Source organism: Terrapene carolina, unplaced genomic scaffold, assembly GCF_002925995.2.
Source record: "Terrapene carolina triunguis isolate 2854851 unplaced genomic scaffold, T_m_triunguis-2.0 Scaffold131, whole genome shotgun sequence".
Classification (NCBI taxonomy): Eukaryota; Metazoa; Chordata; order Testudines; family Emydidae; genus Terrapene; species Terrapene triunguis.
Genome location: NW_020664482.1, coordinates 38,109,854 through 38,127,225, shown reverse-complemented (window position 1 = coordinate 38,127,225; position 17,372 = coordinate 38,109,854). Strand labels below are relative to the sequence as shown.

The 17,372-nt window shown below is 50.2% G+C and overlaps 1 protein-coding gene across 2 annotated transcripts; it reads right to left on the bottom strand.

Moving 5' to 3' along the window:
* Positions 1 to 1,034: 1,034 nt before the first annotated feature.
* PLP1 (proteolipid protein 1) lies at positions 1,035 to 17,162 on the bottom strand. Of its 2 annotated transcripts, none has more exons than XM_024216190.2 (7): positions 17,045 to 17,162; positions 10,136 to 10,322; positions 8,297 to 8,558; positions 6,112 to 6,280; positions 5,295 to 5,368; positions 3,981 to 4,046; positions 1,035 to 3,226 (listed from the first exon to the last, which is right to left on the bottom strand). In XM_024216190.2, the coding sequence occupies exons 1-7, from the start codon at positions 17,046 to 17,048 to the stop codon at positions 3,155 to 3,157; spliced, it is 834 nt and encodes a 277-aa protein (XP_024071958.1). In that variant the 5' UTR covers positions 17,049 to 17,162; the 3' UTR covers positions 1,035 to 3,154. The 2 variants fall into 2 exon arrangements, with proteins under 2 accessions (XP_024071958.1, XP_024071959.1); XM_024216191.2 differs by having other exon boundaries at positions 8,402 to 8,558.
* Between the last annotated feature and the right edge of the window lie 210 nt (positions 17,163 to 17,372).

Below are 17,372 nucleotides of genomic sequence, written 5' to 3'. Positions count from 1 at the left end.
CCCACCTAAGGGACTGACTCACCCTCAGATCTAGCATGTAATAGTACTGTGCACACAGCTCTTGTGTCCCTTAATAAAGCTGCCACCTTGCTTTGTTTTTTCTGGTACTTATGAAAACAAGGGACTGACAGAAACAGTGACCAAATGATACAGCAGGCAAGTGTTGTGCAAGTTTATCAGGCTGTTTTGATCAGTGTGCCGCCCTTCTCCTGGTCAATAACCTTGCCATTTCAGTAACAAGGCCTCCACCACACACCTGCTTTCTCATCTGCAGCACCTTCTAGTCTTGGGCTCCCTCTAGTTGCCAACTTTCTAATCGCACAAAACCGAACACCCTTGATTCTGCCCCTTCCCAGAGGCCCTCACTCACTCCGTCGCTCACTCTCCCCCACCCCACTCACTTTCACTGGGCTGGGGTAGCAACTCGGCACCCACAGGTACTGCCCCTGTAGGTCCCATTGGCCGTGGTTCCAGGCGCTCATGATGGGGGCAGCACGTGGACATGCTGGCTGCTTCTGGGGAGCTGCACAGAGCCAGGGCAGGCAGGGAGCCTGCCTTAGCCCCGCTGCACTGCTGACCGGTCTTTTAACAGCCTGGTAAAACCAGATGCCTGGCAACCCTGGCTCCCTCCCAGCTCTGCCAGTGTCCCACAGTCCTGGCCTGCCTCCCCGCTTCTTTTTATGGCTTATCTTGCTGATATTTTTTTCATTTGTATTTTTTCAGTCATGTCTTTCTGATGCCAGGTGCTAGGGTGAAAAATCCTCAAAGGTATTTAGGTGACATCAATGGGAATTAGCTGCCTAAATACCTTTGAGGCTCTGGGCCTAGGTTTCTACGGGGACATGTCTTGTGTATCGTGTAGCAGGGCCAGTGCTTCTGCTTCCATCCGGTGTGACATCAAAGAGTTATTATCAAAGCAAGCTCACCAGGAAGCAGTCTCCTTTGTGTCCAGCCTGGCGGCCAACCCAGAAAGACAGGCGGACAAGCGGGTTCAGAATGGTCTTAATTTTAATTTATTTTCTTTAATTTTATAAAATACACCTTGTAAGATAAGTCTCTAAAAACTTGCTCCTTTTTATTGGTTAAAAAGTTGAAATTCTAGATCAGAAATGAAGGAAACACTTTGAGTTGATTAACTTTCGTTTTTGTGGGTGTGTTTGGATTCCAGGAGTGGGAGGGTGGGGGTGGGGGGAGGGAGGAGAGGGGTTGGTTATTTGTTATGTTATTAAATCAATACAAAATACAAGACTTCATTTTCCTGATCTTGACTGGTGTCTTCTCACCCCATTCCACCCTACCCCATTTCATCCCACCCGCTCCCCAAACCTATGTGTACTGGGGAGTCTAACCAATCTATTTTAGCATACATGGTGGCAAAGATGCACCATGCTCCCTGCTTGGCAGGATTGCTGGCTGACCCTGTCCCTGCTGAAACCAGTGTCAGAATCGCTGCAATGAAGGAGCTACAGTCTGCCACTGAAAGTAGTTTCTTCAATAAATAAACACCAAGCCAAATTTCTTTACCTATTGTTAACAAAAACAGAAGGGGAAAGGCTGGAACCAGGAGTATTCAGCAGTCATGGACTTTTTACTCCCTGTCTGTGGGCCGCTATGGTCGTTTGACTGCTGAGAACTTTTGGTAATGGCCAGTCTACAAAGGGGAGCAGCTTCTCAATTGGAACCTTGCCCTCTCTTAAGCATGTTGAAATAATACGATCCTTTCCCCATCCTGGTGTCTCCAATGAAAAGGGAAACATCGAAATCTCATTCTAAGTTTGGCTGCATTCGCAAACATTGGCTCATAAACTTGCCCAGGGAGAAACACCTACATGGAAGCTGGAGGGTTTGGATTTGCACAGAAATGGCCATATTTAAAGACTGTGCAAATCCAATCATGCAGAATGTGCTGTGCCCCCCTTAGTCATTTATTTAATTGCCTTCTGAATGACTGGCCATGGTCAAAATGAGACACTGAATCTTTCAGGTTTTGGCCAGTTTCAAAATATACAGCCTGGCTCATGGGAAACCATTGAGAAAAAGGGAGGGCTGGGAGTGGGGAAAAGGTTAAATTTGGTATGAATCAGAAACAGATCAAGATCTTCGATTTACAGAACATTACGGAAGCAAACGTCACCCGAAGAGAAGAGCACCATTGTGAAGGTATGACAGAGTTCAATGTGCACAGCTGGTTACAAGAGGAAAGATGCGAAAAGACATACAGTCCAAAGAGTTATCCCGTGTCTACAAAAGGGACCCCTCCGGGTTTACACTCTCAGGCCCCTGGTTAGAGAAGTCCCTCTAGTCCAAGCTGGTATCCATCTCTCCCCTACTGCTTAGGACCTGCAGTAGGGGACACAGGGAGTGGCTCCCATGCAATGCTGAGACAATTCTAATCCCTATTTCTGTTGAGGTGTAAGACCAAGAGTCCCCTTAGTCTACAGAGACACCAAGCTCCTTTATGCTTTAAGTAGGGTTGGCTGGGTTAAGGAAGTGGGATTCTATGAGCATCGGGGTCTGTGCTCTCTCCCCATATTGGGAAGATCCTTGCTCTAAACCCCTTTTACCCTGGCTGCAGCATGCCGATTAAGGTAAATTCTCTTTCTTTACCATGGAGAAGTCCTCTTCTCCTCCATCTGCAGTATGAAGATGGAAGCAAGTTCTGGGTCTTTTATAACAAGGAGAGTCTCTAGTGATGGAATCAAGGCCAGGCCACTTCCTCCTCTCTCTATGTAGCATCTTTCTCACTCATGGTAGAGCAACCAACATTGATTCTTGCCTCCCAGAAGCAGGAAGGCTCGTTCCTCTTTCTAGGAAGTGTCGGGAAGTTGGAGTCAATCCCTCCTCTGCTTTTCCTGGTTTTGGCCTGGCAGGAAATCCTCTTCGTTTAACTTCCCCTATTCCCAGCAAGACTTGCTGCAGAGCAACATAGCTACAGACGTACACCGAGAGAAAAGTGCATGAGGACGTATCCATCGTTGGGAGTCTCCCCATCCTTGTGATGCTCATCGTGATGGATACAATAGAGGAAGAAGAGGGGGAGTCAGCGGTGAAGATGGAGTTAAAGTAGGAGACCTGGTATTGGGTGGTTGCATTGTTAAAGCCTCGTGGTTAGAGAAAAAAGGGCATTTCGGATATCCCGGCTCCCTCTGGCAGACTAGAACTTTGTGCCTCGGCCCATGAGTTTGAGGACGGCAAAGTTGTAAGTAGCGGCAATCATGTAAGTGAGCTGTGGTGGGGGGAAAAGAGCAAGTGAGAGATAGGAAGATTCAAACCAACATTCTGTGTGCAGCGAAGCAGGGCTGGGCCAGAACCCCAGATGGTGTAAATCCACAGACATCAATGAAGCCATGTTGATCTACACCAGCTGAGGATCTGGCCTACTCTGTCCATAAGCCCCAGCCCCTTTCAAACTGATTAGCCATCTCTCTCCAGGATGCCTGAGATGGCCTTCTTAACATCAGTCAGACACTCTTCTCCAGGCTTTTTGGACCCCTTTTATTTAGTTGGACCAACAATAGGTTTACCAAGGCATAGTCAGTTTTCAAGGAATGGTCATTTTCCCAACAGTTTCAGCAGCCCATTCACCAGCAGTACTGGTGCAAAAACACTAGCATGGAATGTCTCTGATGAAATGTAAGTTACGTGAGGCATTCAGGGAACGGCTGCATACAATACAGCAGAGTGCTTGTTGCAGGGGGTTGGATTACGTGGGTCGGATGGTCACATCCAATCTTGTCATCTGCGATTCTATGACACTATCCACCTCTCCTTATGATCCCCACCTTCCCGCAGCAACTTCTTCTGCTACCTTATTGGTTCTAAAAATCATGGCTCTGCTCCAACGAGCAAGGGGAAGAAATAACCAGGCACTCTGTGTTAAGTGAGTTTCTTGACTACCAGCTGCCTTGTTTTAATGATCTCACCTCCTAACAGCATCTCTTAGGATGAGAAGAGAAGTTTTAGGTGGAGCATTGACTCACCAGTGAAACCAGTGTGGCTGCAGCACCAACAAATGCGGCAATAAACAGGTGGAAGGTCATTTGGAACTGCAAGGAAATAAAATAATGAGTCGCCATTTACAGATGTTTCCCCAACAGCAGAGACAAAGGGGGTTTTCACAAGGTATCTGCAAACAGGCCTCTCTTCACAAAATTTGGACTGGATCTGTGGAGCCAGTCAATGAGATGGCATCTACAGTCCCAGCAGCACTTGGTAGTGATGGGCATGAGGGTCTGCTTTAGGCACATTCATATTCATCCAGCCTTGGCCCTTCTACAAATTGCTCTACCTGTGGACTTCCAGTGGTGTCCTGTGTGGATCGCCTAGCCCAGGGGAAAGAAGGGTGTTCTATCTCCATTCAGTGAGGGAGGATGGTCCAGTGGTTAGGGCACCAGCCTAGGACTTAGGAGATCTGGGCTCAAGTCCTTCTGCTACAGACTTCCTTTGCAACTTTGGATAAATCACTTAATCTCTCTGTGCCTCGACTGTCATCTGTAAAATGGGGATAATGGGACTTCCCTACCCCACAGGGATACTGAGAGCTGCTCAGATACTACAGTGATGGAGGACAGATGTGTACCATAGACAGATGTGCTCTCTGTTGGCGTTTCCAACAATAGATCTCTGTCCTATACAACATGGCCACCCCCTAGTTAATCTTGGGCTCCTCAATGCTGTCTCCTCAATAATTCACTGTCTATGCTGTTCGCATTCAGTGTTTTAGGCTTTGCTACCCTGTTCATCCAAAACAACCCAGCTCTGACCTGGAAGGATTCATATTTTTGCTCACTTAGAGAGAGATTGTCAACCAGCAACACCTATGCTGCTGTATAGACATTAAACCAGGTTATGTCAACTCTTCTAATCTCACTGGAACTGATTCTGATCTCACTTGCACCACTGCAACACACTGACTTCAAAGGAGTTACACTGATGTGAGTGAAAGGAAAACATGGCTTGCTAATTCTGTGATCACGTCCAGCTTGGAGCCCACTGCCTCTAAAATGAGACGTGACATCACGTGATTTTAATTTATCATTTAGATTGTGATAGCACTCAAAATGTGCCATGCGCTCTCCAAGCACAATGGGGCCATGCTCCCTGCCTCAAAGAGCAACCTACATTTTCACCCAACCCTCTATACATATCAATTCATAATGCAAACCCACAGCAATAGGGTCTGACTCCTGGCACTGAGAACTCCAACTTGGCTGACGGTGCCAAATGTCTTTGCCTCTCCTGATCCAGGTACCTGCTCAGAAGGAATGGCTGGCGTGGCCCAGCGGTGCACTCACCTCAGGGGTCTTACAGATGGACAGAAGGTTTGAGCCGCACACCTTTCCTGGGAAAGCATTCCATGGAAGGACACCTGTACATGAGACACAAAAGTCATCCAGGATGAGCTGAGTGGAACTCCACAGGGCACAGGAAACCTGGCTCAATCTTCCCCATTGTGAGCCACTAATGTATGTAGAAAGTGGGAAAGGCAGGTCAGTTACTTAGATAGGAGAGTGGAAAGAAAGTTATTCTATTCTAATGGTATGAATACACTGCAAACACGGGGCGTGACTGCAGCTTTAATACAGCTGGCTTGGCTACTGGCGCAGAGAAGCAGCGGCAGGATGCACTTTAGCCTGGGCTGTACAAGCCCACCTGGGTAAATACTTGGGTGTGGCCTGTGCTGAAGACCATGCTGCTGTGCCTCCACTGCTACCAGTACCTGAGTTAGCTGTGTTAAAGCTAGCTTGGGTATGCCTACACAAGCTGCAGTCACACCCACGGTTGCAGTGTAAACAGACCCTCAGTGTTTGAGATACATCTAGCAGCAAGTGCCTCCAACCAAATTATGCTATATCTGCCCGTCTGTTCTATCCACCCCAAATTCTGTCACATCACCCTTCCAAGACCCTGCTGATCCCACCCAGACGTCTCTGCTCATAATTCTCTGCTGCATCATCGGCTTTTCTTCAAGAATGTCTAGAATGCAAAGCCAAATCTGGGGGCTGCTGGAGCCAGTGGGAGTCTTGCCACTGACTTCAATGGGACCTGGGTCTGTTCCTGTGTCTTTGAAAAAATGGTGCTTATTAGAGAGAGATGCAATCCAAGGCTCACCATACATCCTGGCATCAGCACACAGTGTGCCTATACTGGCAGAGGTCTTGGTGGGGAAGGCAATGGACTGGCATGTTGTCCAGGTATTGAAGTAAATGTAGACGGGCACAGCAGAGCAGGCAAACACCAGGAGCCAGACGATGGTCAGGGCATAGGTAATGCCCACAAACTGAAATGGTCAAGACAAGCAAGATGGCAGGAAAAGGGTTAATGTTCTGCCAGAGCCTTCAGACATGAGAGCATGAGACTGGAGATTTGCAAGCAGCCTGACATGAGATGCAATGCAAGGATCTCCACCAATCGGAAGGAAAGAGAGAGCACCTCCAGCAGACACAACAGGGCAGTTGTCTGCCTGTCGGAAGGCTAGAGAACTGATGCCATGTGTGTTTGTGTGTGTGTCTGTACACATGCGTCAATATCAATATGCACACAGGCGCACACCTGTATATAGACACACACTCACAATTGAAAAAATATATTTAAGTGGGGCCAAATTTTCAAAGTCAGGCACACGCAACTGTGCACATGTTCTTGCACCTGGCTAATTCCTGTGTGCCAATATCTAATCTATGTGTGTGGATAGGGTATCTACCTACACACCTGGCCAGGGCAGTATTTCACTCGCCACAGGCATGTGCCAATCCTTGATTTGCACACACACACTGGGGATCTGTGCGTGAAATTCACTGATGGGCATAACTGGGCCTTGTGCAGCCTTCAGTGCAGGGGCAAACTGTACTATGGGCATCAGCAGGCCGTGTGCAAACCAGTGAGTGCAGTTGTATCCACCCAATATTGAAAATCTGGCCCACGAGGTGCAAAATAAATTATCTTAAAAGGAAACCGCATCCGTTCTGCTCAATTCCCCAAGGCCAGGAGCACCCTTCACCGTTTCTGTAAGCTGGGAATTGCGGATGAAATGAACCTTTTGAATTAAAATTGGGATTAAGGCCTAAAAAGCTGCGTTGTGTCTAATAACACATGGGACACGCTGTCAGATTGCCCAATCCTGAGAGGTGTTAAACCTAACCTCAACCCCCAGTTTTTCAAGCCCCTTGTAGGATCGGACTTGTAGAGAACTGCTGGCACTTGCTGTAGTATTGGCTTAATGTTGGATGTTTAAACAAGAAACAATTTGTTTGAAGGTCAAGCTATAAAACTCTCCTTCTAACTGCTTTAGCACTGCCTCATCTCCCTGCCTCCAGACACCTCCTGATGTTTCACTGCGGCATTGTCACGTCCATGACTGCCCTGTCATTGCACAGTGGCCAAGGTTTTGAAAAGTGGCTACTGATTTTCGGGCACTCAGTTTGAGACACAGCAATGGGGCCTAGCTGTCAGAGGACAGGAGCTCAGCCCTTTCTGAAAAGCAGACCCTTTTAAGGTGACTCAAGCTGAACAACCCTAAAACTTGTGACCCCCCAAAGTCACAAGTCATGAATCGTAGTCAGTAGCCGCAGTGGAGACCACCGGTGGAGGCAGATTGCCAGAGTCACTGCTGCCTTTGAGCAGAGGAGGACTGCCAGCAGCCGGCCCAGAAATAATAAAAGACCCATTCCTTATTGGTCATTAAATAATATCTGAACACCCCACCAGACCACTGCACAAACACAATGCAGAATACATATGTTTGTGGGGAGGGAGCGTCTTTGGGTTATGTGGAGCACCCAGCACAATGGGGCCCTGATCTGGGCCTACAGGGACTACTGCAATACAAATAATAATCACTGATAACCCCCGGGTCTGAATCCTGTGGGGTGACAGGCCCCCTGCAATTGCCAGTGAAATCAACTGACTTCAAACAAAATGCTTTTTGTTTAAACATTAAAATTAAAGTGCAACCTCCAGCAAATAGAAACAATGGAGGGGCTTGAATAGAGGGGGAATAAGGGTGGGGAAGGGGTTAACAAATAAGAGGTCAGCAAAGGTGGCAGGAGGTGTAGCTGGGGTGGTGAGGAGTGCATCTGGCCATGGGGAGCCTCCGGTGGCGGGGTGGCTGAGCCGGCGGGGTGCGCTTTCCTTTTAGATGCCATCGAATCAGTGCAGCCGTTCCACCGGGTACGCGACTCCCGCCAGAGCCTGTCAGCCAGATGGAACAGGGCTGCAGTCTCATGCCCATCAGTCACGTCAACCTGCACAAGTGTTCCAGTCACGTGAATTAGTGCCAAACCCTGGTTAAGATCACCTTGTCGGGATGTCCTAGCCATTTTCCCAAACACTGACACACCCGCTCCAAAGAGTGAGCTTGATGGTGGCCTCTGGAACCCCTCCCCTTCTGGCCCCCTGTTACCGTAGCGCTGAGGCCCTTGCCGCAGATGGTGGTCTTGTAGTCGCCAAAGATCTGCCTGACGGCACCAGTGGTGTAGAAGCCCTCAGCCAGAAGGAGGGCTCCATAGAGGAAGAAGAAAGAAGCCGTTCCATAGATGACATACTGGAACGCGTGGATCCTGGAGGGGACACAGGGAAGAGACAGAGACAAAGAGAGGGAAGGAGAGAGAGAAAGATAACCTCTTAACTCTCATTGCAGATCTCCTCCTTCAAACCCCCTGGAGCGATAGGATGCACCACAGAGAGAATCTCTCCTGGGAGCCACCAGCAGCGAGTTCCCCTCCCAGGAAAGACAGAGCAAAGGATTGCCTACATGAACAGCTCCCCAGGACTTACCTAGAGCCTGAGAAGCAAGTTCTGACCTCTGCTACTCCCCCTCCACTCCAGAATCAGGCTAAAGCGATCAGGGAAGCTACCTCAAATGGGAGAAAGGAGGGAATAGGCTAGGGAGGATGAGGAAGATCCCAAAGGAAATGACCAATGGAGCAGGCAAGAGGTAGGGAAAAGCATCTGCCTGAATGGCTTATGGGTGGCACAGCAGGGAAGGAGAAAAGGAGATACCTGGTCCCATGCCTGTGTATAAAGCCAGGCAGAGAGCGTGGTAAATCGAGGGCAGCGAGACCTGCTCTGCCTGGCAAGTATGGCTACCCTGCGTTCTCCATACCTACCGAGAGCGGAGGATCCAACACTATATCCACCGTACCTAGCAAGGGTCAGATAGAAAACACGTGTGAAAAAAACAAGATGAAGAAGGGTCCCCTCCAGGCAGGGAGAACACTCAGCAGTCTCACCAAGCCTCTGCCATAGGCTGGACTGAAAGAGCTCATGGGCCCATTCAGTGCTCAGAACTCCCCTGAGTCAAAGCAAATCCGGCAGGCATGGACAGCCCCATGATTACGGGGTCTTAACAACAGCCCAGGGTGATGGGAACAGGGCTGAACTAACTGCATGCCCAGAGATTTGTAAAGGGGGTCAATTCTTCCCATTGGGATGAAGGAATCATCTGACCACCTGTGTAAGAAGCAAGCAGATCAATGACCCCATAGAAATGGATCATGGAGCCTGTTTCCCAACCCAGCTGCATGTTGATACCAAGATAACCAGCTAACCCATAACAGGCCTGGGCTGGTTCAAAGCTGGGTGTGAAGGTGGCCAACAGGTGACGGCATGTTATTGCCCAGAAGTTTTAAGAATTTCTGGCCTAAATTTTCAAAAGAGACTGGTGATGTTGGGTGCCCTGATTTTTGGGTGCCCAGTGTGAGACTCCTGAAGGGGTCTTGATTTTCAGACAGTGCTGAGCACCATCCCTCTGAAAACGAGGCCACTTCAAGGTGTCTCAAGTTAAGCACCCAAAACCACAAGTCCCTTTTGAATCTGTTTTCCAGAATGTAGACTCACTGCACTGTCAGCCCTGCAGCCTAGTCGTTAGTACTCTGCACAACCCTGTGGGAAAACCAGCTTCAGATCCTGGCCCCAATCTCATTCTCGCTGGGATGGCAGGGACTGAGTTAGCTTAGTGAGCCCAGGGAGAGGCAGCATCTCTCACAGCTCCACACTAGCCCCTGAGTGACTGCAGAGCGGTGCGGAGTTCTGATGGGAGTCCTGTGCAGCCCTCCAAAGCCAGGGGAGTGATGGCTGGGAAGGGGGCCCTGGAAAGGGGCATCAGTGTCTAGAGCACGAGAAGACGAATACTTACACGTCAATAAGATACTCATAATCCTGGTAGTTTTTGGAGAAGTAGGTCTCAATTAGCCGCTCGGTGCCAGTGAGTGCTTCGTGCCCACAGCCACAAAACAGTGCTACCCCAAAGAAACACAACCCAGTGGCAACCAGCGAAGCAAAGGGTGCCCCTATCAGACATCTTGCGCAGCACTCTAACCAACCTAAGGAAGAAGAGAGAAATCAGCTCGATCACAGAGCTCTGTCATCATCCCAAAGGGGTGGCACACTGTCAGGTAGGTTAGATGTGCCCCTCCCGCCTCCCTGCCCCATGAAAAGTTTATTAATAAAAACTAATAAAGGGTGGGAAACAAGGGAGGCTTAAATAACCTACTAAGAAAAAAATGGTTTCCCCAATGTTAAGAAAAATGCAAACATCCATCTGCAGGGCTGGAGAGCCAAACTCAGTGGCATTGATACTGCAATTGTGGGTGCTCTGCTCTGTAAGAACACCAGATAGAGAAGCTAAGATCTAATTCTCAAGTTTTAGTACTGGGGCTCCCCTCCTTAATATCTGAGCTCCGCCCAGGTTAATTAGATAGGATATGGTGTTCTCTGTGGACCTCCGCTGCATGTGAATGAAAGCATTGCCCTAGGGCACAGGAACAGGGAAATGAAATTGACTAGCTGCTAGCAACACAGGTGAAACTGACTAGTCTCCATTTTGGAAATGTCACAGGGAGAGAGACAAATGAGATGTTAAATTAAAAGGGCTTCCCACATGAATAATGGGAGCTGTTGTGATGGTCGCAGATGAGAACTTTTTTTAATGTATGATTTTTACCTTGGCATTGAAGATGGAGGGTGATATTTATGCACTTCATTCTTACTTAAGCCAACACCCACTTCCCTCCCTACTCCGCCCCACCGTGTTTTTCTCTTCCCGCTGAAGAATGGGCCCATAAGATATCCACAGGGTCACTGGCAGTGATGTTCTCCCCTCCCCTCAAGTGCAAGGTTACAGCCTGTACTGATCCCTTCATGGCACTGAGAACAATGGGGCTTTGTTCTTCCCTTGCCAGCTTGTGTATGCTCCTCAGTGTTCGCCATGCTCGGGGGCAGAGTAGGACCAGGGGACGCAAACAGGGAACAATGGGCGGACTATTCAGTTACCAGAGGTTTGGAACCAGCACCTCGGTCAGCAGTAAGTGCTGGTGGCTGCTGCGGGGCCTGTACAGCTGCATCCATGGGAGCGGCAGGCTGGGATCAGGCAGGCCTCCTCAGCATGTGTGACTCATGGCAGACAGGTGATTCTGCAGCAGGGCTGGACCAGTGCACGAGATGGAAGTGGATTCCATCAGACAGCGTGATCTTCCCATCGACGTCACTCTCCAGGAATGTGCTCCCACACCCCAGCCAAGCAGCCTGAGCTCCTATTTTGGCATCCTCGCCATTGGCTACCGCAAGGGACTGGGAGCCAATCCAAGATGAACGACTGACCTTGGGCCTGCTTCTGCATTCACCGATGTAAACCAGGAGTAGCCGAGGGAGTCGCACTGCTGTGAGATCAGAAGGAGGCCCTGTGTGTGTGAGACCGGGCAACCTGCAGCAAGTAGCTTAACTTCCTACATTGTACCTAAGTGGCTTAACCAACCCAGCCCGGAAATTGGGAGGTAACGGGACACCCAGGCCACTGTCTAATCTAGATGATAGCTAGCTAATAGCCAGTAATAGCTATCATTAAGCAAAGACACTTCCAGCCCATCCATCGCTGCCCAGGAGCCTCTGCTGAGCTCCTCAGCAATGAGCACTCAATACCTATTTCCTGACACAAAAAGGTTAGGCTCATCAAAGAGGACAAAAGGAGTTAGGCACCGAATTCCTATTGATTCCTAATGGGATTTGGGTACCTAATCTCTGCCAATCTTTGAAAATCCCAGCCTAAACGCTTGGGTAAATCTGGTAGTTTTAGACAGAAAACGGAAGGAATTTAGGCTGGAAAAATCCAGATGGACTTCTTTAAAGCATTAGGTTATGGGATAGATTCCTATGGGAGGTGGTGGAAGCCCCATCACCTGGGACGGTCAGACCCAGACTGGAGCAAACGCTAGAAAATGGGGTGTAAGGAACAAGCCTGAACTGACCTGGGAGATGGACTGGATGCATGGTGCTCCTCCAGCTCCAGCGCCTAGGATTTGCTATGAGATGATCTTCAGAGAGCTCCTTGCACCCTAAGCTACATGCTTTGCACTGTGAGAGGCAGTCACCTTTCAGGAGACATGGCCCATGGAACAGCAGTTGCAGGAAATTCAGAAAGCTACGACAGCCCCTGATTCAGTGAAGCCTCCCTATTCGGGAAGGGCGCTTAAGCAAGTTGCTTTAACCTTAAGCAAGTGCTTAAATCCCGTTGAAGCGGAAGAGACTCAGACACACGCTTAACGCTAAACATGTGCTTTCCTGAATTGGGGCTTTAATGCTTAGCACTGCAGCTGCAGCAGTGAAAAGTTGCCCTCCTTTCTTCCACATTTGGCATGTGAATTGAGTGCTGGCTGGCCAGCCCAGGAGCCTGAAATCATCTCACCTGCTGGCTAGCCACAAAACACAGACAGGCTTCCCCTGTTCTTTCCCACCGCCCATTAGTGGAGGGGCCCTCCTCTGGAAGGTGAGAAGAGCTGGGTCTCTCTGGCCCAGCCAGTCCTTAGTCTGTTGGCAAAGTTTGCCCATGGGGGCACTGACTGCAGGGGTAGCTTTTGGGATATAGACCCCAGGAAATGGGCCAACGTGGTTTTAATCTCCAATGAAAGGTGCAATCTAGGGAAGATGCTTTGAAGATGGTTGAATGTCCCAATCTAGGAGGCACTTTGCAAGAATAGGTTTTGCTTTGTTTCAGCCAGAGGCAGCAAGCGAAGGGACCGAGACCCTGCGCATTGCACTGTAGATTGTGTCCACACCTCACAGCGATAGATGTGATTGTTCTTGGGGACCTCTTGTACCGGGATCCATCTCAGCAGAGCCCATCCTGTCCCAGTGCTGCCTGGAGCTCTCCTTGCCGCTCTCTGGCCTGGGAGCACAGGGGCTCTGGGAGGCAGTGGTGTGTCACATGCTGCAGGAATCTGGGACACAACTGAAGGGAGGCGGGGAAGGCTTCTTGTGAAGGGGGTAAGAGAAAGAGCCCCTTGTATCAGCACAATTCCCGGCCTTGTACCTCAGCCCAGCTGACAAATGGGGCAGAACAATAAGGCCAAAACAACAGGATGAGCCATTGAACTAGGAGCCCTGTCTCTCCAAGTCACAGACCCTCCCATCCCCGGCAGTGCAACACCCCCAGCCTCTGCCACCCTCCGCCCCCCCGAGAACTCCCCCCACACAGTGCTCCCATTGACGGGGCTGATGAGTGCTGAAAGGTCCAGTGTGCTAGCCCAGCCCTGACTGGTACAGGGGTGGGCGAGGAGGGGGTGCAGAGCAGTGAGGTAACTGCATATTGCCAGGAGGTGCCAGAGACAAACAAGGGCCTCAGAGCCCCATAGATCCCCAGTCGGGACAAAGCCTCTTCTGTGAGGCCTCCATGCAGCCACTCTAACAAACTCCAGCGGAGAGCCGGTGTTGGGATTGGGGGAGCGGAGCGTGGCTTCCCGTGGGCAGCCCTTCACCAGCTGGGGAGAGACCCCAGGGGCTGCCCAGGATCAGCCAAAGCTCCCGGGCCCTGGCGATCCTGGCTAATGTTATAGAGGTAGAAAACCATTCCAGATGGTCTCCTCCGGGCAGCACAAGCCTGCAAGACTGTCCCGGGTTAAGATACCTTATGATTATTACTATTGAGGCAGCATCTAGGAGCCCTCGTCATGGACTGGGGCCATGGTGCTAAATGCAGCCCCATCTCCACTTAGCACAGACCTCCGGAGCAACAGACGTGGCAGAGGCAAAAGGAGGTTCTTTTATCAGAGACCAGCCAGTGCCTAGGGGCAGATGCCCCCCACCCTCCCCAGATTACCCCCAGGCAGCCCGCAGGGCCTCACAGCCTGTTTCCGTTAGCAGACTGCAGAAGTCTCTGCCAGCTATCCAGAGGCAAGCTACTGGTCTCCCTGACAGAGCCCAGGGGGCCCCATCTCTGTCCCTATCAGTCCAAGCGGACCAGGGACCCTGGCCCTCCTCCCCAGAGGCAGACATGGGGCCTTATGCACTCTGGGAAGGGAAGTGAGAATGCAGAAGAGGGCTGTCCTCTCCCTGCAGCCTCTGCCTGTGCTGGAAACTCAAGTCAGTCTGTGGTCACTCCCTGGCTGCAGCTCGGAAAGGGCAGAAAGTGAGCGTCACTAGAGTGCCGTTCTGGCAAGGAAAGAGACTCAGTAACAGGGCATCCCCAATTTCCCATGGTTTCCCCTGCCCAGGCCATTTCACAGCCCCTGGCTCCCCTTGCAAGCCAAAGACTGGTATTTCTAACACAGTTCTGCACCTGGCTGGAGTCTGAAAACCAGGGGGCCAGCTTCAAGGGCTCAGTCCAGGAATGAATATGGCCCCAGCCTGTGTTTTCTTGCTGTCTCCTACATCATGGCCACGAATAAAGCCCCTGTCCCTGGAATTTAACAGCCAGTTCTGATGATGATGCAGAGGCAGCGAACAGCAGCGCTCACGCGATTGCATCAGCAAACTCAGCAGAACAGACTCAAAGCCCGCCAGGGAGCTGGTCTGGGGAGCAGGAAGGTACCATTTTACAGCATCACGTTTCTGACCACACAAGCAGCCTCCTTCATTCCTCACCAGCCTTGCTGTTGGGTCTGTTCTAGGCCTCTGGCCTTGGTGTGACTGCACCTGCCTTTTGCCTCCACCCCCACTCCTCAGCTCCACCCCATTCCTGCTGCTGTGTCCAAAGCTCCAAGGTCTGAGCAAACAGTTGCCAGGTTACCCCAGAACGAAGCATCTTGTCTGGTTGCCAAGGAAATGGCCACTGGACTCAGACCCAGAAGAGAGCTTTGGACTTCCTGATGCAAAGCTTCAACTGTTAGACAGAGGAAATTAACAATATTGCATCAAAAAGCAGCAGCCTTTTTTAAACCATCAAATTACTGCTGGAAAGGTTGTCTCCTCAACTCCCCCTGTGGTTTCCATTAAATACCACCATCTTCACTTCTTGCCCTACGAGTTGCTGTGCACTGTTAAAATAGCTGCCATGTTTCTCCCCAGGTGGCTGAATTTAAGTGGGGGGTATAAAGTGATCATCTGCCTAGCTATCTGAGTGTAAAGCACTCTGGGAGCCTTATAAACCTGTCACAATAGCACTTCCTAATTAGATAGCACTTTCCAGATTTTGAATTAATTCACACAACAGCCCTGTGAAGCAGGTAATGGTTATTATCCCTGTTTTCCAGATGGAGAAACTGAGGCACTGAGCCAAAGGTCACACAACACTTGAGGGGCTGAACTGGAACCCTGGATTCCTGGTCCCTTGCATTAATCACTAGACCATGCCACCCCCCTAAAGATACGACGTTTGATCACTGGGAGTTTGTCTATACTGCAATGTATAGGGTGTGACTGCAGCTAGTGTAGACATACCTGAGATAGCTTTAATGTAGCTAGCTTGGGTATTGGAGCAGTGAAGCCGCAAGTAATTAGGCAGGGTCCTGGGCAGGCTTGTACAGTCCACACTGAAGCCCATGCTGCTGCGGCTTCACAGCAGTGTAGACGTACCCTATATTCCCTATCTGTAACCTGATGGTTGATCTCTCTCTGGTGTTCTCCAGCCTCCCTGTTCAGAAGCTCTCGTATGCAGGGAGTCCAATTCCAAGCTGAAGGACTGGTCAGCTGGATATGTCTCCTCCTGGCCCCAGTATCCTGGCACTAGGAATCTACAATATCTCCCTTCATCCCCATCCCTCTCATCTGTCCCTCCTCATCAGAGACCTCCCTCGACTGATACTCCATTTCCTTCAGTCCTGCACATGCCGTCTGCCCCTCCACCTTGCCTGCAAGGAGTTTTAAATTGAAAGCAGATCTGGGACAGAGCCATGTCTGCCAGTGCCACAGCTCCTCCCATGGAGCCGGCTGACCTTGGAGCAAAGCATCATGAGGACCCAGGAAGTCGGAGGCCCTGGAGTCACATCATTGCTGAACCAGCCTCCAGGAAGGAGGACAGCAGGGGTTCTCATGGAGCCCTAGAGAGAGGGGAGTCAGCTGTGTAGGGTTGGGGGCCTAGCCGTGGAGATGATCTGGGAAAGGTTCTGTGTCGTACAAGGTGGTGGCAGCATGGAAACGTTGATGACCCACTGGTCACTTCTCGAGTACATTGTGGATTTTGAGAGAGAACTGACAACTACATTAAAATTAGCAGGAGCCTCTGGATCAGATGACTTCAAACTAGCCCCACATACGCTCCCCTGGCCCCGGAATTGGCACTCTGGTTTTCAAGCCGATCTGACTATGGATATGGATTTTAGAGGAGGATGCATAATTTAGCTTTAAACAGAAACCCAGTTGCAACCGTTGCTATGGAGCAGCTATCACTGTATCATAACAGCACCAGCAGAATTTCTTTTCCAAGTTTAGGCTAGGACATTTAGCTTGGAGGCATATCCCACCCAAGGCAGGCTCCCCTCTGACCCACAGCCCCTTTCTCGTCACTCCAGTGTCAGGTCACCAGTCTGCACCTGCAACAGTTCAGTAACAAAACTTGCTAACTTGGAAACTGGAGGGCAGCAAGGCTCCATGTTGCTGGCAGGAGGGCACCCAACCTAGTCAGTTACAGCTTGGCACCTCCTTGCTGGAACTCCCCAGGCACATGGAAAAAGCTGATCAAAGGCCCTTACAGTCTCACCATCCTGCTAGGAAGGAAAGTTTAGCGCAAACACAATAACACAGAATTAATCTCTCCCCCCCCCCTTGAAATCTTGGATTTTAAAGAAACTCCTTTTGTGTTAGCTGGAAAGTTTGGAAAGTTCTCTCTCATACTCACCCATTGCCTCTGGACTCAGTCAAATCCCTGTCACCTCCTTTCCCTCTGTGCCTCGCTTTGTTCAGCTGGAACAATCCTTGCCGCTCTCTCTTCGCTTTACTTTGTCTCTCTGAATATCTCTGGCCTCTTCTCCAGCAAAGAAAAGGACTTTCTGATTGACAGCCAGCCCCCTTAAAGAGACAGGCCACCCTTTTCTCCTCCTCCTCCTCCCATTCTCCCTCCCCCTCATCAGAGCTACTCCCTCATCTTGGGGGTAGCTCCTCGTACCCTACTGTCTTTGGCTGCCGACATCTCTCTGCCACAGATTTGTTTGTTTCCCTGTTGTCAG